Source organism: Aythya fuligula, chromosome Z (assembly GCF_009819795.1).
Source record: "Aythya fuligula isolate bAytFul2 chromosome Z, bAytFul2.pri, whole genome shotgun sequence".
NCBI classification, from domain to species: Eukaryota; Metazoa; Chordata; class Aves; order Anseriformes; family Anatidae; genus Aythya; species Aythya fuligula.
Genome location: NC_045593.1, coordinates 3388145 through 3411933, shown reverse-complemented (window position 1 = coordinate 3411933; position 23789 = coordinate 3388145). Strand labels below are relative to the sequence as shown.

General features: G+C 50.8%; 2 protein-coding genes across 2 annotated transcripts in view; both read right to left on the bottom strand.

The window, feature by feature from the left end:
- EPG5 (ectopic P-granules autophagy protein 5 homolog) overlaps positions 1–3556 on the bottom strand; it is a 49432-nt gene extending 45876 nt beyond the window's left edge. Inside the window, exons 1-2 of the mRNA XM_032206143.1 lie at positions 3503–3556; positions 1188–2126 (exon numbers count right to left, since the gene is read on the bottom strand). Of these exons, the coding sequence (XP_032062034.1) occupies positions 1188–2126; positions 3503–3556 (993 nt within the window). The remainder of the gene's footprint in view (positions 1–1187; positions 2127–3502) is intronic.
- Positions 3557–7714: 4158 nt separating this feature from the next.
- Positions 7715–22654, bottom strand: PSTPIP2 (proline-serine-threonine phosphatase interacting protein 2). Its single transcript, XM_032205519.1, has 14 exons — positions 22622–22654; positions 16524–16624; positions 15347–15424; positions 14384–14418; positions 13172–13278; positions 12597–12659; positions 12129–12227; positions 11927–11972; positions 11496–11575; positions 10347–10445; positions 9575–9671; positions 9187–9268; positions 8270–8304; positions 7715–7764 (listed from the first exon to the last, which is right to left on the bottom strand). The coding sequence occupies exons 1-14, from the start codon at positions 22652–22654 to the stop codon at positions 7715–7717; spliced, it is 1005 nt and encodes a 334-aa protein (XP_032061410.1).
- Positions 22655–23789: the final 1135 nt, after the last annotated feature.

The following is a 23789-nucleotide window of genomic DNA, read 5'->3' as shown; positions in this document are numbered from 1 at the left end:
GCCTGTATCACTGAAAGATGTGAGCAAAATCAGCTGTCTCTGCTCCCACTGAGTGCACCTGCTTCTCACTTCATAGATTTCTGTAAATATTTGGATTTATTATTTTAAACCTAAGATATAGAGTGGAACAAGCTAAATATTTTTCTAAGCTCTCAGAACTCACTGTTGATAGCAATTCCCTATAATACATTTAAAATTTCTGAAGTGAACTGTACTCTTTTTCCCCAAACTGGAGTTAAATAGTGAGAACAATCCTCCCCTGGCCTATCTCTAACTCTTCAGCACGAGAAAGCCACAATACGTAACAGGCCATCATTCTTTCACGTCACCAGAAAACATGCTTCAGACCATGCACTTTGGAAGCTTGGCCCTATATTTTTGAAATTATTAGAATAAAATTTTTAAATTAGTAGTTATTAGAATAAAATTTTTAAATTAGTAGTAAGGTAACAATTATTCTGAACCAGGAGGCAGCAAGCTTAGCCAGCTGCACAATAACAAATAGTGACTTCAGTGAAGCCAAAATTGCTTTCAAGGAAAGTTATCAACACAAAACAGAGCCCAAAGAGGCTCAGTGACACAGGCCCATTACACTTTTACTCCCCAGTAAAAAGGAAAAGGCTCTGATCTGTACAGCGGATGTCTCTCAGCATTAAACTCTGAGGAACTGTGCTTCCAGTAGCCGGGTCACCTGTGAGCATGACTCAAGTTCCTCTGCATCTGCCACCTGACAGCAGGAAGCCACCAGGACTGATGTAAACAAGAAGTGTCACTACAGGCAGCAGGCCAGAGGGGACACCATCACTACGGTCCTTCTGGAGCCCCCCAGCCAGCCCTACTCTGCCACACAGCTCCTGCATCTCCTCTAAGGACTGCGACACCAACCTCACCCAGTGCTGTGGGCAGAACTGGCTGGGCACAGGCATTGACTGACTACAGATAAGCCTGACTCCAAAAGAGGTCACTAAAACAAATCCCACTGCCATGCACTCGCCAGAGTTTACATCAGCTGACTTAAGGGTCAACAGGATCTGAAACTGGGGGCCAGTGGAGATAAAGAAAAGCAAAGGCAACCATCTACTTTAGAAGGGAGCATCCTAAATACAGGAAACTTAACAGCAAGTAAAATCAGCATCCAGAATCACATCCAAATAGTTCTGCTCCAAAAGCAGCTTCAGTGACAGCACCTGCACAGTTTTCTGTTCTTCTTTAAAGGTCCACAATCTCCCCTTTGCATTTTGGCAGTCTGTCGTCATAGCCTGCAGCTCCGCCTCAGCCAGGAGCAGCTGCTTCCTGCAGCGCATGTAGTTCAGGAGCAGCTCGTAGAACTCGTGCCTGTCCTGATGAGCAACGCTTTCAAATTCCTCCGCGTAGGAGTCAACATTCTCCAGCCATGAACACGGCTCAAAGATCTTCAGCTGCTCCCTGGTGAACGGCACCAGCTCGGGCTCAGTCGGGAGCTCAGGATAGAGCCTCTCGTTGTGCAGCAGGGGTTTAACAGCCATGACTGTTGGCCTCTCGTAGGAGAGCTCAGCCGACAGGTCTGGGTACAGTGACTTCAGCCCCGAACGCTGCACAGGCGCCTTGGGTTTGTCACGGAGCTGTGAGGTGCTGAGAGGAAGCTTCTCAGAGAAACGGACAAGAGGATTTTTAACATCCTGCGCGTTTTCAGCTCCTTTGTCCCGTGCGATGCCCACTACTGCCTGAGAACAGGCTGCGCCAGGATGAGAGGCACTGCCCGCTACGTCAGAGTGTCCTGATTCACCAGCAGCCACCTCCACAGGGCTGGGTGGCTTGTCCACCTTTTTTTCTTCACTTTTCTCAACATCCCCTCCACGTTCTTTATGTGAGGGGTCAGCTTTGCTCTCCTCTCCATCTGTTGAAGGCTCTAGGGTCGCTGCCGAAGACCCTTTGTCTGCTGAAGTTACATTACTATGGGGAACATCACGTGCATCAGTTGCAGGTTTTCCATCCTCTACATCATCACTGAGCTGAATTTCTGTGAATTCTCCAGGTTGTTCCACTTGTACTTTACTGGCTTGAGAAGACGCTTCTGCGACGGGAGGGAGGAAGACATCATCAGACTCTCGTGTCCGGGATTCCTCGCTACTTTTCTTCTTTTTCTCCTAGAAATAGATTCACAGTGTCGTCAACAAGCAAACCCCTCCTCCTGGCATCCCGAATCCCACCATCACTAAAATCAGCATTTGCCAACATCACTGACAAAAAGCCCCTCTTACCAGATTGATTTTCATGGTATTAAAGGTAAAAAGAAATGCATTAAACAGATTCCTGGTCTTTAAGTGCCCTTTAAGCACTGTGCACCAATGTCTACTGTCTTGGTCACTTCTCCATCAAACATCTCAATATTTCTACATTAAAAGCTACATATTACCCAGGGCAGAGTTTCACTGATGTATAAGTAATCCAGGTAACAGGACCCTGCCTGACCTCTTGGAAAAGACTCACTAGATTTTACCATACAGCAATTAGTTATTTTAGGATTCATCTCAAGTTTTATAAAAGTATCTTAACAAACTGAAAATTATTTTCAAAAGGTAACTTCAGAACAAAGAAAGGTCTAGAATGCAACCCCTAATCATATCTGAAAACCACCACGAAATCTGGGCCATTATGGAAATACCTACTGAAAACAGGTGTTACAGACCAGAGACGCAGAACAACTTAGAAGTGACATGAAAATTGTAAACCACCAAGTTATCCACCTAGGGGTAAGCAGTTCCCACAAACCTAGTCTGAAGTGTAAATTTGTAGCCTCCTTCCCAAAGCACAGCAGGGGTCATGAATCACAGAATCACAGAATTTCTAGGTTGGAAGAGACCTCAAGATCATCGAGTCCAACCTCTGACCTAACACTAACAGTCCCCACTAAACCATATCCCTAAGCTCTACATCTAAACGTCTTTTGAAGACTTCCAGGGATGGTGACTCCACCACTTCCCTGGGCAGCCTGTTCCAACGCCTCACAACCCTTTCAGTAAAGAAGCTCTTCCTAACATCCAACCTAAAACTCCCCTGGCGCAACTGAAGCCGCACGGCGCATCTATAACCACTCTGCTAACGGTTTTCCCACAGGCTGCGTGCGTGCACCGAGCATTTCCAAGAAGCAAAAACTGCTCAGAGTCAGGTTAAAGCACCCCGGTTGTGGATGACCCAAATACCATAACAAGGCACGAAGCAGAAATCAGGAAAAGCTCCCAGCACCCCTCCAGGGCTGGGGAAGAGGTGACGGGTTTGGGGGCTCAGTGACAACTCCCCAGCTGCCCAGACACCGCCTCACACGAGGGCCTCGCGGAACAAACACCCCGGGGGCCCTGCGAACCGCAACCCCCAGACCCCTCTGAACCCGGGCGCCTCCTCAGAGCTTCCTTACGGAGCGGCACGGCACCGCGCTCGCTTTCCAGGCTGTGCTCCCCTCCATCAAAGCCTGCAGCACCCCCAGGGGCCGTGACCCCCTCCCCAGCCCCCCCCCGTCCCTTACCTTGTCCCGGGTCCGGACCCGGACCCGGCGCGGCCCCCTCACGGCCTCCGCCATGGCCCCCCCCTCTGCCCGCCCGGCCGCAGCCGGAAGAGGAGCCCCCTGCCGCTGCCCCGCCCCCGCCCGCTGCCGGCCAATCGGCAGCGCCGCGGCTACGGGAGGCGCAGAGGGACAGAAAGGGGGCGAGGCGCGCCGCTTCGCTCCCCCTCCTCCCCCCTTACTCCTGTTGGGTGTTTTTCCCAAAACAATTCCCGTAGGAATTACAGAGTCACAGAACCACAAAATTGTCTAGTTTGGAAGAGACGTCCAAGATCACCCAGTCCAACCTCTGACCTAACACTAACCAGTCCCCCACTAAACCATATCCCTAAGCTCTACATCTAAACGTCTTTTAAAGACCTCCAGGGATGGCGGCTCCACCACTTCCCTGGGCAGCCTGTTCCAATGCCTCACAACCCTTTTGATAAAGCAGTTCTTCCTAATATCCAACCTAAACCTCCCCTGGTGCAACTTTAGCCCGTTCCCCCTCGTCCTGTCACCAGGCACTTGGGAGGACAGACCAACCCCCACCTCGCTACAGCCTCCTTTAAGCTATCGATAATTTCACAGCTGTCCGAGCGATAACGAGGGTGTTGCTCACCCAAAAAGTGCACTGCCGGTTATGTTACAGAGCAGGAGAGGTAGGACAAGCAGGAACAGCTTTAAACTAAAAGAGGGGAGATTTAGATTAAAGGTTAGAAGGAATTTCTTCCCTCAGAGGGTGATGAGGCGCTGGTACGGGCTGCCCAGAGAAATATCGGGTGCCCCAGCCCTGAAGGTGCCCAGGGACAGGCTGGATGGGGTTTGGGACACCTCTTCCAGTGGGTGGCACCCCTGTCCATGGCAGGGGGGTGGAACTGGGTGGTCTTTAAGGTCCCTCACAACCTGAGACATATGACAAGAAATAAAGGTCGTAATAAATGCTAGTGGCTTAGTGCTCTGTTTCATACAATCACAGAATATCCCAAGTTGGAAGGGACCCACAATGATCATCTGGTGCAGCTCCTGGCTCCACACAGGACCACCCAAACCCTTCCCTCAAACAATTAACCATGCCATGCCTGATGCACCCCAGGTTGGCCCTCCTGGCTGCCAGGGCACGCTGCTGGCTCGTGTTCAATTTGCCATCAGCCAGAACCCCCAGATCCCTTTCCCCATGCCTCTCATCCCCCAGTCTGTATGTGTATCCAGCATTGCCCTGTGCCAGGTGCAGAATCTGTTACTTGTTCTCGTTAAACTTCTTGATTGCCCAGCCCTCTGATTTGTCAAGTTATCCGTGCAAGGCTGCTCTTCCCTCCAGGGAGTCAACAGCTCCTCTGTACTTAGTATCATCTACAAACTTACTTGGTATACCTTTCAAGTCTTGCATCCCAATCACCCAACATTAAATAAAACTGGTCCTGAAATGCAGCCCAGTGGATAGCAGTCCACGGGAAGAACAGACTCCTGTTTAAGGAGTGAAGGGGGAGGCTGGGCTTCTCTATTTGGGTCTGGGAGAAGGCTGAGGCTCTCTATAGGGGTCTGCAGGGAGGCCCAGCCTTCCTATAGGGACCAAGGAGGAAGCTGGTTCCTCCACTGGGGCCTATAAGGTAGTGAAAGTTTTATGCACCACTTCAAAAACAACAAGGAAAGGGAATTTGATGAAGATAAATATCAGTTCAGCATTTATGGGCACACAGACTTTTTTCACAGTAACTTCATGTTTGGACACTCCTCTTCCAAGCCAGGATTTGCTTCGCTTGAGGTCTCTTCAATAAGTTGTTGAACAACTGTTGTATTCAGGGCATTAGAACCAGCACCCTTATTTGGGGATTACTTCTGCACATTCAGTGAGTGTGCAAGCCAAGTTTCAGCCTCACTGGGAAACCTCTATATCCAGAAAAGCCTAGCACCCTCTATTGTATTCTGTCAGCTGAAAAATCCCTATAAAGAAAGCATGAAATGTCTTATGGAGTAAATCGTTACCATGCTAACCTTGCTGCAGCAGCAAACTCTAGGAACCATAAAGGAATTACTGATGTTTACAAGCTGAAAGTGGTAGAATCAAGTCCTGAATCTGTATAAACATGCCTGATGGGTTATGATCCCATCCAACCCTCAAAAACAAAAATCCAACCAAAAAAACAGGAAGCAAAGGAAAACTGCCTTACATGGCCAACAGCTCACAGCTGATCACACATAGTTGTTCTCATGCCAGCTTTCCTTGGTGTGTTCTCTCCCATAACTATCTTGGTATTTATACAGAACAAGCACTGAAACAAAAGCTGTGGAAAGATATGTTCTTGTAGGCTTTCTTCCAGGAAACGCAAGTCCCCCCACCTGATTGTGGTAGCATGCTTTGAAGATGTATCAGCCCCAGACCCTGCAGAAAGCAAACATGACAGCATAGGAAGAAAAAAAAATCCAGCACACAACTCAGAACTGTTATTTTTAATATATATATATATATATTTAAAGAATTAAAACTACAACAGGCTCCTTCAGAAGAGTATTTCTATACTTGGTCTTTTAGGAAAAGAAAAAAAAAAAAAGGACAAATTATTCCTTTTATTGTGCACTTTGTACATTTCATGCAAGAGGACAGAAAGTAAAGCTCATTGTGATCCTTTCCACATAAAGAAATAAAGCATATCCCCGGGTACCAGTGTGTTTAGGCACACACTGAAGTTGCGTGGATTCAACTTGAAGAACATCATGCAGCCAAGCAGCCCCTGTTGCTCCAGGTTTAGACAGCTAAATTGTGTCCAGCACCCTCTGTCCCATATCCCCATGCTCAGTATAGCAAGGCACCGAGGAGCTGTTAAGCCACACAGCACAGAGAGACCAGCAGCCCTGAGGTATGTGAGCTTCTGCATTAAACATGCAATCATGTATAAGGCAACAAAAAGGAGAAGTCCTTTGAGAAGACCTGACCAGGAAATCAGTTTCATGGCTCCACAGCTAAGTTTGTTTCCAGTGGTGTGCAGACAGAACTAGACAGACCCTGCGGAGTTACTGCTGAGGATGCCTCTAGGAGTCAGAGTGAGGAAGTCAGAACAAATATTTTGTTGTCAAGCCTGCTAGAGCAGAGGGAGAAGTAATTCAGATAGAGAGTTGACGATTTCCCTTTCATTTTTACTGCCACTCAAATCCCTGCTGAAAACGGATGCTACATTTGGATCTAGCATCGATACATGTCCAAAGTTCAGGGATTCCCAGAAGTTAATCAAATGGGACTATCTGCAGCCTACCACGGACAAGTTATACCACGAGCCTAAAAAACCACAAGCCCCTCATTGGAGAGGTGGTGGAAGAGCTGTCTGACTTCCTTCCGATCCTCAACAGTATTGCAGGGTGAGAGACTTGCCAGCAGGTTTGTAGTGGCACAGCCCTTTGCTGGGTTTCTGTTCTGTGAACTGCTGCACCACACAAATCAGCACCAAACAGCACAGCAAAGCCAGACCCATGATGTAATCGATGGTGCTCCTCTATGTAGTCAGCTCCCAGAGAAACATTACTGGAATTAAATCCAAATTACAAGTTTAATCGCCATTAATAAAAGACTTCAGAAACAGGCCAAAGTGTACCCTTAGCTCTGAACACAAGCCAGCATGCCCAAAGCTTTGCATAGCTCCCCTTGGCACAAGTGTTTTTTAGTTATTTGGAGAGCAGAAGGCTCCAGGCTCTCCCAGATGGCTGCACATAGGAAGCACTTCAAATCAAAAGTTTCTTGCAATGCAGATCGCCCTCTGTCCAGTTCCATTGCTTTTACTCTTTTTCTTCCCCTGAGCGTGAAAATCAGATATATGTCCAAGGAGTTTGCTTATTAAAAGAATAAATTTTTAGTAGGTGCTTTCTGAATGCACAAATAATTATCAGAGTCCTCAAACACTTTCTTAAAATGAAGAAGCACTGCAGTTCTGTGTCGCTGAGAATAACTGAAAACACCGACTGCCGCGCTGGCCAGACTGACAGCATCTTCTGCCTGGAGAACCTAGAGAACAGGATGGACAGCATCAAAATCACAGCTCCAGCTCACACAAGGACAGAAGGGCTGACAAAATTGTCACTCCCACCCCGTCACCTCAAGTGTCCTTTCCCCTAAATGGTGGCCTTTCTTTCTCCACTGCCCCTCTGTTGAAGTTGCATCTCTTGTTAAGCCCTTTCTCCATCAAACTCGAGTACTTACCGTGGCTATTAGTGGTGTATCAAGCTGTAGCCATCAATTGTGGCATAATCAGGGTCACCTAAAACACAAAGCACAAAAATATTAGGTCTGCCCATGGGAAGTGCTTGTTAAGAGACTTCATGCAGGGCAAGACCACCATGCACTGGCCACCTCTGTTATAAAGGAGCCAGGGATGGGGCTCAAAGAGATGAGTTGATTTGCCTAAGAAGCAAAGCAGAATTTAGTTTTACTGAGTCCCACTGCGTTATCCCATCCCTGAAGTGGTCTGGAAATGACGAATCACATGCTGTTTAAACAGAGAAGGGCCTAAAATGCAGAGACTGGTGAGACACCAAGCTTAGGCAATGTGCACACAAAGGGCTTTGATCAGAACTTATAGGTGAAATTTTGCCACCAGAGTCAGTAGCCAACTTCCCAGCATCTTTCCATGGGGACTGGACTTATAGGAGGAGCTGGGCCTCGAGCAATCCCTTTAGACAGATGAAGCTCGTGGTCCTATGGGGAAGAGCAAGATCAGAGAGATCCTCTGTGGGAGCAGAAGCCACCTAAGGTAAGGAACTCACCTGGCCCACTGGTTGGGGTGGGTAGAGGCGCTCTCCTGCTCAAAAAGAAACAGAGGTGAGGACCTGCATGGCTATGGGACTCCCTCCCATCCAAGGGCACCTGCCCAGGCCATTATTCTGGCTCTGTGGCTCCCAAACCACCCTCCTGGAACTCACAGGAGGGCAAGAGGTTTGGCCAGCCTGGGCTTTCTGGAGGCCTGGCCATGTTTTGGGTCATTCACCAACAGCCTGCTTGGCAGACACAGGAATTGAGGCTGCTACAGTGACGAAGAGGAAAAAGTCACCAAAAAACACTGCATTGGCAAAACATTCATGAGTGAGCCTCGGGGCATGCCTTTTACATGCCTCTGCCCAGGTGAGCCATCAGGAAGCCATAATTAGGCATGACTCTTCTCCTGACGCAACAGCCGGAGGTGCACACTCATCCTTGGCAAGAGTCTTTAGCCCTGAATCCTCATCTTCCTCGTGGCCGAGGCATCTTTCACCCTGACCTCAATTCCCTCCAGGCTGCCTTGCTTTTCTGCTGTCTGGGTACCGCAGCCCCTCACCTCAACCCAAAGGACTTGTGGAAGAGGCTTGGCACAAGGAAAACTGAGCACAACCTCACCACAAGCACCTTCAGAACAAGATTCCCAGCCTCAGGAAGGGAAAAATCACCTCAAAAGACAAATAAGAGCAAAAAGCTCTGGGTGGACTTGAGGGCTTCCTTGAACATGACGTAGCAGGCATCATGCTGGAATAATTTCTGCTGGAGAGAGCAATGGGCTACATAGCATGGGAAATATTTTCCTGTAATACTCCCAAAGCTTCCAACAGACCAAAAGTAATAAAATATGGTTTTGTTTATTCGTTTTTTGTTTTGGTTTGGTTTTTAGACAGCATCAGTTGCAACAGCAATTGCAAATTATGTCCCTTACCGTGATATAGGTACGGAAACCGGACTTCTCACAGGAGTGGCGTTTCTCTGTGTGTTGTAGTAGTTTTCATAAACAACAGGAGCTAGGAAGAGTTAACAGCAGTAAAGCACAGACCTTTCACAAGGTGCTACTCGACAACCCCAACATTCAGCTGCTAAGCTTTTCCCCGCTCTCTGGAAAGGTGTTTGAAATGTTACAGAAAGGGGAGATCATCGTCAGAAGCTTATGGTAAGTGGCAGAGGGACTGGTGCTGCTTGCTGGGGAACGAAAGGAAGGATGTTACAAAATCAGTAGGTTTTGCATCTGAATTGATGCTGATCCAGGCAGCAGCACCATGAGGAGTAGAAGCAAGTCGTTGCTACTTCAGGAGGTTGCACCGAGCTCTCACCTGGGGCCGAACTTCCAGTTTTGCGCAAATTTACAAAAAAATCAATATCCTTCTCAATGCTGCACATTTCTAAACTCTTGCGGATTTCCTCGTATTTCTGCGGGAGAGAAATGACAAGCATTTCTGTGCATTAAGTCAAAAAACAAAAGGACATTTTTCGATCAGTTATCACACATGGGTTGGGAGCCCATTGCTCACCCAGGACCCAGGCTTCAATGGTGCAGGGAACGAGGAAGGAATCCCAAAGAAAACTTAATCTCTAAGAGCTCTGGCCACAGGCTTTCTGCCTGCATGCTCATGTTATCCGATCAAAGCCTGTAGGCCAACTTGAATTAACACAGTTCAGAGCACAGGAAAGCAAACCAGGCTCTCTGCTTTCCCATTCCCAGCCTCAGATATGCAGGAGTCGTAATAATCCTGCGTAATCTTTGGCAAGGTCACCTCCCACTGCATTTCATTTGCCTCTTTTTCAGCCAATTTTCTTCAGCCAGGGAGAGCACTAAGTGCATCTTTATGACGCTGGTGACAAGGAGCTGAGGACACATCTTCATTCCTGTACTGCCTTCTCACTATTTCTCCAGCCACAGATATGCACAAAAACTTGCACTCAGGGGGTCCTTACCGCATTACAACCACACCCTGACAAAACGACGGGCAAAAGATAACCCAGGTGGGCAGCAGGGGTCCCAAAGGTCTGATCCAAAAGAGACCTCACAGAGGTCTCAGATCCAAAACAGAAAAATGGATGTGGAGGGACCTCCACCCAGCTCACCTCGTCGTTCTGGACGCAGCCCTGGGAGAGCTGGTTGACATGGAGCCAGAGGGCATTGCGGAAGTAGCTGATGCGCTCGCACTCCTGTGTCTCGAAGAACTGCAATGACATGGGCAGAACAGCATGTCCCCTGTCTGCTCTCCCAAGGGAGAAAGCATCCTTCTGTGCAACCAAAGAAGGCGTTCAGCTCAGGAAGGTCTACAGGTGGCAGTGCCCTGCTACACCCATGTGGAAGGGGCCACCCAGCACCCCTCGGGGAGACCAGACCAGCTTCCTAAAGGCAGTGTGGGTTCCCTGGGCACCCCATGGTCCTGCAGTCTCAGCTCCCTTCTCACCTCCCTTCCACAGGTGCAGAGAAATAAAAAAAAAATGGCTGGGGATGTATGAAAACGGAGGTGCATTTGGTTGGTCTCCTTCCTGTTTCCTGCCATGCCCTTTTCGTAACCAGTTTAAACCCAAGTCTGTTGAAATTTGCTGTCTGGTGCAGCCAAACCCCATGCACCTTTACGCATTTCCAGTGAAAGACAGACTTCCATCCCGAGTGTACGTTTGCATTTGTCATCAGTTACGGCCTTTGCAACGTACTGAGGGGAAAACTTCCACGTAATCTCTCTGTGGAAGTGAAACCCTGGCTTCCCAGCCTGGCCTGCAGAGAGGCTTCCAGAGCCCACAGACACCGCACGCACCCTCACGTCCCCCTGACATGGCACAGCAAACAGGCAGCAAATTCCACCCCAGTGGGGGAAAGTAAAATAGAGGCACGGGTGCTCTGAACGTTTAGGCTGTCAGCATCCAAGGCAGACACTGCAGCCTCATGTCCAGGCCACGACTGAGCCAGGTGGTGGCAGCACCAAACATGCAAGCAGAAAACAGGAAAAAAATGTCACTACTGAGCACATTGACTCTGTCAATTTTAAAAGGCAGTGGAAGAAATTAAAAATAGCACAGTGGAAACATTGAAGTGGTGCGACCTTGAATCCAGAATCCAAGCAGGAGAAACGTGCAGGGTTACCTGCAACACGTCCTGCTGTTGTCCTGTGAAGGGAATACAAAGCAGAAGGCACGTCTGCTCTGTCCCCAAGCCCTGCAGAAAGGGGGCGAACATCTAGAGGACCACAGTGCCATGTGAAGGAAGTTTGTGGTATTTACCTCACAAGCCTTGATGTGCTCTTTCAGCCATTCTTCCCTGATCTTCTCCAGTGCGGTAATACTCTGCTGGTAACCCCTGTCTGTGAGAGAAATCAAATTGTCAATTGGGTAACATTAATTTTAAAAAAACTCCTTCACTAGGAGGCACCATGTCCAGCATAAAATGGCTGGGATGCCACAGAGAACCCAGCAGCAATGTGTGAGCTCAGCTGCTGGTGGGCGATGCATCGGGATGGGAGCCCCACAGCAGCCGTGGCGGGGCCATGCAGCCTTCTGCAGGGCAGGAGCCACCTCCTGTACCTCTGGACACATTTCCGAGGAGCTGCAGCTCCTGTGTGCCATGTCACAGCTCCCAGCCCATCTCCTCCTACCCCCGGAGGTGCTCCCCTCGTCCCCAAAATGCAGCCAGCACGCTTCATCTCCACGCTCACCTGAATCCTCCAGGGCCGATTTCGTCTGGGCCAACTTCAGGAAGAGCTGCCAAAATTGGGGGAGAGAAGGAAGGTGTAGGAGAGCCCTGGTGCATTGACATGGGAGTGCAGGCCCCAGAGCTGAGAGAAGGGACATGGGGCAGGAGACCAGCCAGAAGAGACATCCCTTTGCCTGGCAGCACGGCCCCTGCCTCTCCTTTACCTTCTCCTGCTGCTTCTGCGTGACCAGGTTGGCGTTGCGGTGCACCGCCTGTTCTGCTTCGTCTTTATCCCTGCAGCGCTGCTCGTAGAGCCGCTTGGCCTAGGGGAGACACCAGACAGGGCAGGAACATGTTAGGAAGCAAAAGAGATGAAAATCCAGCTGACAGGCGATGCGCCGGGTCCCAGACACCCCATCCCTACTGCCTGGGCAGCACGGTGCTCACAGCAGAGGCTATTCTTTGCTCAGGACGAAAAGCTCGAGGCTACTGAGTCCAGGACATTTAAACCTCTTGTATCTGAGCCAGCATTTCCCCTCCGTGCTCCTCAAGCTTTGTTGAACACACTCTGCACATTGTTAATGTGAAAGGGGAGGGAGGGAGGCCCTCACGCATAGGCCTGCCCTCGCTCCATGTGCGCGTTTTGGCAGCGTTAGCCCCTACGGCAAGAGACAGCAGCACACTTGCTTTACCTCCATGGTCTTCTTGTACTGCAAATTCCTGTTCTTGTGAATCGCCTCCATTATGAGCTCTATCTGTGGAGACAACAGACCCCAAATCAGTGCGTCAGTGACCGTCATAGCTCCGGGATGAACTACAGTATGGTATGGTCTCCATGAGCTCTGGCAGAATTGGCAAGCCCTCTCCCCTCTGCTCGGTCCATATCAGCCCCTGGCTCTGACAGCTTCCCCTCATTTTCCAGACAAGGGAATCTCGAGCCAGAAGACATTAAAGAGCTTGCTAATTTTACCAAACTCCATGTAGACCATACAGCACTACACATACACCTTAACAACCCCCCTAGTCAAGGCTGGAGGGAGCCCCCACTGTCTCTGGCCCCAAACGACCCTGAAGGACAGCACGTGGCAGCAAGAAGAAGGAAGTCAGGGGTTGCTGCACAGCTCTCCAGCACAGTTGCAACACGTAGGAAAGAGCTCAGGACTTCCTGGCACTGGTGGGCACGGAGCAGGCTGGGGCACAGGGGGGGACGGGGGACAGGGGCAGCCCAACTGTGGAGGTTCCTCCTGCAATGCCCTCAGCTCCTGACCTTCTTCCGATGCAGCTTTTGCTTCTCCCTGAATTCCTCCATTTTCTTGGCTTCCTCCCGAAGGGTTTGAGCCAGCTGGATGTGACCTTGTCCCACATTGTCTATCTCTGCAAAGAAAAGAAATATACATATATATATATTCCTAAAAAGGCTCTTGCGTAAGCCAGCTTTTCTAGCTGACATCAGAGTGACCAGAGACCCCTTCCACCCGTGGTCCCACCTCATGAATTCCCCTGCAGAAACCTGAAAGCAACAGCACTTCCTACACCCTACACAGGGTCTGCCTATGTAAGAGTGATTCATCATCGGTCATGCTGGGGCCTGCGCTTCCATTTAAGTAAATCGTACCAAGAGAAGTTATTCAAATGAGCACAGTCACTTTTCCTCCTAATCTGGATTAATTCAGGCATGTTTCAGCACATCACACCCTAAAGCATCTGTCTGAATGAAGCATTCCCCCAGGCTAGCAGAGAAGCAACTTGGGGCAGAGAAAAACTATTGCTAAATAAATCTCAGGCTCATTTTCGGTGTCACACTGAGCTAGCCCTGCTGGAGGAGAGCAGCCATACAATAAAGCACCCAGCCAGCAAGCAAAGCAGCAGCTCACAAAGGCAGCTAAGAAAAACTGTGGTTCAAGAGCTAACACCCAGAGCTATTTCACACCCATAGTGATTAAAGCGTCAGCTACTGCAGGCAGAGCCTCGTTAGAGCATCAGCCCAGGAGCACAGCAGCAGAAATATCTGGCCAGTGTGGATGGTGGTGGAGCTGTGGCTGCCAGACTTCAGCACTGGGCAGCAGAATGGTGAGGAACGGTTACTGCATAGTGGCCAAACCCTCATCACTTGGACGCTCTGATTACTGCATATTTGTCTCAAAAGGGCAGGATGAGCCAGTCCAAAACAACCCAGATGAGCTTTCCACAGACACCTTCAGATGCTGCACAACTCTGAAGCTGCCCCAAAAGCCCAACAGATCCCCAGAGGGACTTGCCATGACTTCCCTCTGGTAACTGTGCCCTGGAACACTCTATCCCAAACTCCATGCACTGTGCTGAGCAAGACCACGAGGACAGCCTACACCTGATCCTGGTAACAAACACTTATGGAGATTTCTCTGTTTCTTCCCAAATATCTCTGTTTCTTCCCAAGCAGTAGCCTGAAGGCTTCAGCACTGCCAAGTGTCCTGATAGATGAAGAAGAAGGATTACTTACGTTGCTTGAAAACATCCAGAGATCTCTTCAGGGTGCTGAAAAACACAAGAACAGCATTAAAAGAATAAGAAAGCAGTGCCAGATGCAGGCATGGGCTTTAGTGGTGACAGCAGGGCACTTCTGAACTGGCAAGGGAGTCCCTCACTCAAGACCAGCCAGATCAGCCTGGAGCAGGTTTATCTACCCTCTTTACACTTCCAGCTCTTTCCTTACCAGCGAGTATAATGCTGTCCACTTGGTTTGAGATCTACCTTAAGCCTTCTTCCTGGACAGTGAACACTATTAAATATTCTGAGTTTCAAGACAAATGTTCTGTGTAATCTCCAAAGAGTATCAGTTGGGACACATGAACAATTTTTTTATATGTAGTATGGGCGAGTGGTTGGAAATGTAGGGAACTTTCCTCCCTATTAAGATAATGAAACAATGTAAGTGACTGACTAATATAGAGCTGTAAACAAATGAGCAGAGAACACCAAACCAGGCATGTATGAAGCACAGCAGGAAGTAGACGGTTCCCAGGGCAATGGGGAAATGGAGATCCACAAATGGAGCCAACTGCAGCGGCTGCAGCACCCGTGTAGGGTGGCAACGTGCTGGGTTTGAACATCCGTGTGGTTTGACTCAAGGAAGTACGTGTACTTCCCTCTGGCCACAGAAACAGTGAGGAGCAAACCCAAGGTCTCATGATGCTCGGCTCTCTGCTGAACCACCAGCCCACATCTCGCCTGAGCGTCCACAATACTTTGGATACTCTACGGCAGGTGAGAAGTTGGTGGAGTCCAACTCGGTATCGGCAAAAGCCAGCACAACTGGGCACCATTCATCCACAGGACTGAACATCTGGTGACATCCCAATCACATTTGAACACTGGTTTGTCTCTCTCAGCCTCCTTCCCCCGCCCTCCTCCTTCATTGCCCCAATTACAGATACCTATAAAAGACACTGGGCTCTGAACTTACTTCAGCTCCGTCTGCCCACAGGGCTTCTTCTTCGACAGGTTAATGAGCTCTTTGCCATACTTTTCTTCTATAATTGCTCTGTTGAGGAAAGAGAGAAATGAGAGGAAATTCTCATTTCAGAAAATGAAAGTTGCTTGCAGCAGAGGCCAAGAGCAGGAGGAGTTTCACAAGAGACATCCCCTGAGCACGGACGAGGGAATAGCGGGTGCACAGAACACCCTGGGCTGCAGACAGGCTGACAGCACAGGCATCCACCTCCCTGACCACCACAAACTGCCCCTGGGCTTGTGGCTTGCTGTGTGCATGCTCAGAGTCCTGCCAGCTCCTGAGCTGGTGGAGGTGGCACGCTCCTGGATCATGCTGCAGGATCGACCCACAGGGAGCATTGGAACGGACCTACAAAGATCATCAAGTCCTGCTGCCTGAGCACTTCAGGGCTAGCCAAACGTGCTCAACAGGCTAAATATGAAGACTGCTGTAGAATGACCTGGAATTAATGTAATTTTGTTATCGACTGGAGAAAACAAGCCTTGAATACAAGACTTGGGACAAAATAGTCCGGAATAAATGTGATGGGCATGCAGAGCAGAAGAGCCTGCAATTTATAGTGTCTAATGCACCTACATCTGTTTAGGCAGTAACCCCGTGGAAAAAAAAGTTAAACAAGGTGAACCTCACCACCAAACTATCAACACAGACATCTGCACTTGCATTAGAGATAAGGACATTTTAGGAAGTTGTTTATTTTATTCCACAACTCCCTGAAGAGGAGAAGCAGGGAGGGAGCAGTGGTCTCTTCCCACTGGGAACTGATGGCAGGACCTGCATGAACAGCAAAAAGCTGTGCCGGGGAGGCTCAGTACTTCCTACAGAGGTGGTTGATGCCCCATGCCTGCCAGTGTTCAGGAGGCATTTGGACAGTGCCCTTAATAACAAAGCTGCTGGGCTTTGTGGCTAGCACCACCCTCCCAGCTGAGGATCCCCAGGTATGGATTTCATATGGATTTCAGAAAAAGAACAGTGTGAAAAACCAGTTCCTCATCAGTCAAAAGTGAAAGATGCTTCAGCCCAGTGGACAGAAACACGATGGAAACCCGAATGGGAATAGAAGAAATAGAAGTGCCTCTGCCTCGCTTCCCAGATTCAGCCAAACCCGTTTTCAGAGGCCGCTCTGTACCTTTCCTTCAGAAAGTCTTCAAACTCTTTGCAGTTCTTCCTGCCGTCGTTCAAATGTTGAATGATGCTGTCATAGCCAACTGTGCTCGTCAGGTCTGTGCTCTGAAAACACAAGAACAGGATTGACGTCCCTGTAGGAGCAGTCCATGCCCACTGCCACCCTCACAGGCACTTATACAAGCGATGGCTCGGCTGGGAGCAAGTGTGCCAGGGCCTCTTTCTGGTTCGCCCATAAATTATACAAAATAAACTCTTTTTTTTTCTTTTTGGGGTGGGAGAGGGTCTGGAATGAAGAGAATGAAGGACCTTCGTGTCCTTCACAGGTCAGAAGAGCTCAGACCTGCCACATCCTGGTGATCTCCCCCCATTCTCAGCACCTCTGGCCCTGCAGCACACTGAGCCCCCCCTAAAACTCCTACAGCACTTTCCCTCCTCCCGCCTTGTAAAGGCCATCCTCATAAAATCCAGCCTGCCTTACTCCTGCTTCTCCCAGCCTCTGCAGGCACCAGGACAGATCTCTGTCAGCGCCAATTTGCAGTTGTCTGCCTGGTCACCATCCCCACACCCGGCCTCGTTGCAGGAACCCACACCCAGGCCGGGGGGAGAGCTGAGCAGCCCTTTCTCCACGGCATCACCGAGCTTCCTATGAGCTTCCCTGGCTGCCCACACAGCCCTGAGTGACTGCTGCTGCAGCAGCCTCCTCTCCATCCTCAGGAAAAGCCACCCTGTCCCGCTCACGTCAGTCCAAAACTCCAACACAAAGACCACTTCCCTCAGCAGCAGGTCCTTCCCCACCCCTGCTCTGTGCCCTTCACGTCCCCCAAAACACCACGGCCAAGTCCCATCTTCCAAGCCAGGGCTCTCAGCCCCACAGTGCTACCCGCACTGGGGAGCAGCTTCCCATAGACTTCTGAAGGACCATGGCTTTCCCTCAAATTATTCTCAAAAATAGGGATTTTCCTGTGATGGTTATTTAAAAAAAAAAATTAAAAAATGTGACAATGATGTAGCAGGGCTAGGATAAAGGCTGAATAACTCCACCCCATTCTCTCCTTACTCCTGTGCTGGGAAGCACCTTAGGATAAAAAAACATTTTGTCCTATATCCGCTGAGGATTTGCCACCCTGAAGACCTGGAGCAGGGCTCCGAAGTGCTGTGATGTTATGAGAGGGATGCTCTGACCGCAAACCCTCCTGCTCTGGAAGAAGCCCAAAACGGATGCAGGAGGAGAGCAAAACTGCCCGCTGTCCCCTGCAGAGAGGTCTGGCTGGCACTGCAGGAGCAGCACGGGCAGGAGCAGAATAGGGAAACGGGCTGCAGAAAGGAAGCAATGGCAAAAGCAGATATGAAGCTGCGAGAAAGGAAGCAGAAACCACAAATAATTATTATGAAGCTTAAAAGAGGAATAATGGCAGGATGGAGAGATCCGGGAAACGGTTCCAAGCCATGATGACAGCGTGCAGAGAGCTGGTGCTACAGTGCTGGCAGCAGAGGGGGATTTCTCATAAGTTTGTGCCCAGAGTGAGAGCTGAGGAGGAACAGGGCCAGCATTTGTGACAAATAAAGGATTTCATCATTGTGGACTTCCCCAGGCAACCAAAGACTTGAACACAAGTGGCCAGAAAGCGGGAGATAAAGTGGATATCTGGTGGAGTGGAGCCAGCAGGAGATCCCCGGGAATCCTGGATCAGCTTTGCTCCATCGTGGAGTGCATGGGAGGAGACTGCAGCCAGGACCTAGGGAGATCCTCAAACACTTTCTGTTTCTGTACTGAGCACGAACCTCCTCCCAAAATGAGCTTATTACTGAAACAAAAACGCAACAGGTTCTCTGTTTGCTAACCGGCTCTGCAAAAGCAGGAAGCACGCTTACACTGAAATCACTTTTCATGACAGTTGCAAAACTCAGGAACATCCTAACTTGACTTTTTACCCCAAAATAAAACGGGCAGGGGCAGGCAGGAGGGGCTCCCGGCCCCACGAAGCTGGGCTGGGCAGCGTCATACACCACAAAAACCACCCTGGCAGCGCCCTTCTGGGCAGACGTCAGCACGGAAAGAATACAGGGGAGCAGCGTGACTGCCCACGGGAGGCAGGGAAAGAGGAAAGAGGAAGGGGGATACAGGGAGGACAGAGCCAGGGAGGGAGGACAGGGTTTAAAGCCACTGTAAACTGAGCTGAAGAGGGCTCTGGAGGATGGGATTTTGCACCGAGGCTCCCCAAGCTGCCCCAGCAAACAGCACCTCACCCCTTACGTCCTGATTTCCTTCCAGTTTTTAGCAGTAATAAGGCAGGAGGTTATACAAGAGCAGAGGTTTGCTGTGAAAAGGGGAATAAAAGAAATGGCTGCTCTGCTGCTGTCGCCTTCAGAGAATAAAAGTCAGGCAAAAACTGCTGGGCCAGCTCTGCCGTACCAAAACCAGCAGCATGGTGCCAGCCTTCCCACACCAAAAATGATGTTGAACGGGCAAATAACTGAGCAGCCTGCTGCTGGAAAGAAGGTAATCTGACCCTCTGGGGCTCCCTGTGCTGACAGGGTCCATTTGGGGTGTAACAGGGAGGTTTCCGTCCCGCTGCACCAAACCAGAGCCCACCTGCAGTGCAGGTCCGCAGGGGCTGCACGGAAACAGCCGGGACCTGGAAAGCACCAATGCAAATTCCTTCCCTGAGAAATCAGTGGCTCTGCACAGCCCCAGGAGCATCCCAGAGCAAGCACGCATGGGTTATCCCCATAGGTTTGGCTGTAGGATTTGAAAAAAAGGCCCCAGCCCCACGTTTTGCAGCTGGGGAACTGAGGCAGGGCGACCGGAGTACCGGCCCCAAACCCCGCCTCGCCCGGCCGGGTTAACAGCGGGCATGCTATTTAGGGGACAGCACCGCCCGTGGAAAATACAGGCGGATGATTTCAAGGTGACAAAGCAGCAGCTGATGTTTCCCGAGTACGCAGGGCTCCAGAGGAGTGGAAACTCCCGTTCCTGCCCTTTCGGAGGGGGAGATGAAATGAGAGGCTTCATGCAACAAGAAGGGCAAGGTGGGATTCGCATCTGCAGCACAGGTGGAGAAGTGCCGCTTCCCTTCTGAAATTTTGGCATTTCAGGTGGCATGAAGTTAAGATGTTTTGGGGATTTTGCTTGTGCTTAAGCAAAAGAAGGGCTGAAATGCTCCCGTGGGCACGCAAAGTCCCTCTTTCACTAAAGGGAAAGCTGTTTGCTTTGATATCTTCTCCATCTTCTTCACATCAATCCCCCTCCAGACACAAGCCCTGTGAAGATAAGGGTGCAGGAGAAAAAGCAACCTGTCCCAACCTCCCCAAAAATGAAAGGTTTGGGGCACACAAAATTTCACAAGTGACTTCAACACTGCCACGCACACGTGGCCACATGCATGTCCCCAGACACATGTCCCTGTCCCTTAGCTTTCAGCCTTAGCAGCCTAACCAGAGCCACGCAGTCACAAGCCCAGGAGCCCAAACCCTCAGCGCTGCTCACGGACCATTACTTGACACGTTTTACTTGTGCAGAGCTTTGTCAGCTCTCCTCAGCTCTGTCTCCTCAGAGAAACGCTGCAGAAGTTGTATGTCTATTTTTGTATTTGGAAACACCGTGCGATGACAAATGGCTGTGCTATTCTTGCTCGCAGCCGACACGATCTCAAAACTGCTCAAGGTCCACCGGAGGTCACCAAGACCGAGAAAAATCTTCGTGCAGGTTTCTGCAGGGTGCAGAGGTAACCCAGAGGCTTATCCTTCGTCCCCAGCGGGTAGCTGGAGGACGAGCTCTCATCCACGGCTGGCACCATGCAGAAATCGTGCAGCGTGAGAGCTGCACGGGAACAGCACCGACCATACCCCGAGTCAGCCAAGTGCGTACCCAAATCCACAGGCCGGCCAGGTCCATGAGATGGTCCTCTCCATCTGATAAACTCCAAGCAGGAACATCAGGGCAGGAAAAACTCATCCCAGGGATGAACACTCACTGAAAATCCCCTCGCCTTAGCACAGCATCCCACGAAAAGGCACCCCAAATGTGAATGTTAAAGCAATCGACTGTCGGGCTCGACGCAACCACACCTAACCAGAACAGCCACCGGCATCCCTGTGAGCCAGCACCTGATGAGCACCTGATGAGCTCATCAGGCTGCCCAGGAAAGCTGGTCCCTTGAAGGATGAGCAGAGGAAAATGAAACAGCCCAGCCTACATAATGCCATGAGACAGCAGCCAGGGAAAGCACCCAGAAGCCTGGCGGGCACCCCCCTTCTGCAGCCCTGCAGAAACACGGAGCAAAAGGAGCTCATCCCCAGCCTCGCAAAGCCCTGTGGATCTGGGCAGGTTAAAAGACAGATAGCAAGCAGGGAGAGCAGATAAAGCTTCATCCCACTGAGGTGTGAACCAGCCCAGTGGGATGAATTTCCCAGTGTGCAAACAAACACGCTTCACCAGCTCTTTCAGACCCTATCCCACGTGCTTTGGTAGAAAATTAAACATGCCAGTGCACCTTCTCCTGCAGGAGAGGTGCCGTGGAGTGTTTCAGCAGCATCATTTAGCACCTCATTTTCTTAAGGTGGCTGATAAACATTTGGGAGTGCCTAAGAGGTGCACGCACCTCAGTCTGATATGCAAAGATCACTTAACCAGAGCAGCCTCAGTGGGAGCCAGCAGGTCTCAGCTCTCAGCATCATTTGCTTATCTTCTCAATGTCCTACCAAGTCCTCCTTTTTAAGGCACCCCACCACACTCTGCAGAGGGCAGAGCTTTTGTCTCTGAACACAAAAAAAAATAAGGTTTGTCTGAAGACAAAAAGAAATGGCCAAGAATCTGCCCTCCGGGTTGCAGGCTGTTAGCCAATAGGTCAGACATAAACCTTGTTTTATCACTATCAGATTTCCCTTTTCCCTGCATGGTTTTACAGATGCCTGTGAGCCCCAAGTGCTCTGATGAGACCCAAAGCCCCGCTGTCAGGTTTCCCGAAACACTCTGCCAGAAGGGCTTGCGGAGAAACGGACGCTTATCAAGGAAATGGTAAAAATGAAAGGCAAGCTCTCACGCAGTGAAAGGAGAACGGCAGGTTGCAAAAACATGCAAACAGCCCCACGCTTGCTCAACTCTCAGCAGTCGCTGCAGGCCGGGCAAGAGGAACCAAACAGGATTTGGGGTGTATTATTTTTGCACAGCTCTTTGGTAGGTGGCTGCAGCATACACCGAGATGCTGTAGGGTGAGCAAAAACAACAAATAAGGGAATGGGGGAAAATGTTCGAGACCAGCTGCAGCCCACGGGGCTGGGGACAGGTAGGGACATGGGGCTGCCGACATTTCTTCAAACCCCGAAATGCAAAATCAAGGCCTAAACGAAGCGGCTAGCCACACACAGTATTTGTTCGTGCTTATGAAGTGGTGGTTTGTAGGCTTTGGCCCACCAGACAGAGCACAGAAATCCTCTCCCTCTGCCTCCAGCCCTCTGTGCAGCATCCTCCCTCCCCTGCAGCCACCCGGGGCAGCCGCAGCCCTCCCAAAAAGCAGCCTGGGCTGTCCTGAGCCCTGTGTAATCCTCTGCATCTGTAATCCTCTGCTTCAGCAAAGCAGCGCTCTCCTTCCTCTTCCCTTTTTGGCTCAAGCAAAGCTAATAAAAGGGGAAAAATCTCAGGAGGAAGTTTGCGCTCCCTCGCTGCCTTACAGCCAGATGAAGCCGTAGCAGCAGCCCCTCTGCACCTGGCCCAAATTTGGGTTTTTCTGTCCACCTCTCACCCCCTCCAACCTCCCCGCAGGTGATGCACGCTCACTGCTGCCTTCTCCACGGCCAAAATGACCGCAGCGGGTCCTGGAGGCAGCGCTGCCACGCTCCCATCCCCGCTCAGACCCCGCTGGCTTCAGAAGGGAAAAAACCACGCAGAAAGCTCCAAGAGCTCGAGCCCGGATTATTTACAGATTACCTAGTAATTAGCCTCGCTTGCCGTGAAGGCCACAAGGACCTCTCCTTGTGCCAAAACCCAGCACCGGCTCCTCCAGCACCCGCGCACCTTCTCCCCAGTCCTGCAGGGCTGCGTCCCGGCAGCGCAGCGCAGGACGAGCTCCCCCTTTTTTCCCATCCCAAACCCCGACTCACCCAAAAGTGGTCCCTGAAGCGTGCCTCCCGCATGCTGCTGCTGCTGCTGCCGCTGCCCCCTGCTCCCTCCCAGCTCGGCTCGGCTCGGCACGGCCCCGCCTGGCCCCGCCCGGCCCGGGGACAGCCGCAGGGCTTCGGCTTGGAGAGCCGGGACGGGGGCAGAGCCCCGAGGGGTGTGCTCAGCGCGCAGCCCGGCCCCACGCAGGTGGGGAGGGTTTTTTGGGGAGGGTTTTGGGGCGCACAGCCTGCTCCCAGCCCCGGGGAGGTGTCGCTGCTCGAGGTGAGCAACCTCTGGTCTTGGAATAGCGATGGGGGATGAAAGCAGATGGGCAGCGACTGTGCCGATTCGCCCTGGATAAGTCGCTGCCTCTAACGCAGGGATAGCTAAAACAGGCCAGTAATGTGAAAATAAGGCATTTTCCACTTAATTTATCTGCCCAGGGTGGCGTGACACCTACGGCTAAGATGTGCTTGAAGAGCTTTCTCTTTTGCTGCTCGTGGCCACGGTCGCAGCCGGGGCTGGGTTCAAGGCTTTGAGGTTTCAGCAACCTCCTCTGCGAGCACATGAGCCACGGTGCACTGAGCCGAGCCAACCCCAAATCCTGGAATAAATCACCAGTTTTCCTCCACACCCTCACCTTCTGCACTGCAGGCACTTTCAGCCAGCCAGGTAAGCCCCCCTGGGGCTGAGACAGGCAGGAGGAAAAAGTAGCCAGGGTCAGGGCACACACTGTGTGCTGTGGCACCCGCACGAGGAGGCAGCATCAGTGTGGTGCTGGAAGCTGCAGCAAAACAGGCACAGCGAGCACTACCTGAATGAAAACGCAGCAAAAAATCAAACTTTTTTTTTTTTTCTGGCACACGGAGGCTCCTTTCAGCAGCTCTCCTGGGTGCAAGTGATCTCTTGCTCTCTGCAGTGCCGGCCAGCAGCCACCACCACCACCACCCGCCCGCTGTTTCCCTGCCTCGCAGCACCACCCCGTGGCCTGCTCACCCCACAGCTCCACTTGCATGACGGAGCAGTCAGTCAGACACACACTGCTACCCCTCCCAGGTTTTATTTTTTTGATCTACTCAAGTCAAAAGCACCCTGATGTTTCAGTGTTCCTTTGTGTGTCCAGGGAAGTTGTGCACAAGAGTCGTTAAGAGCAGCTACACAGAAGGGCAA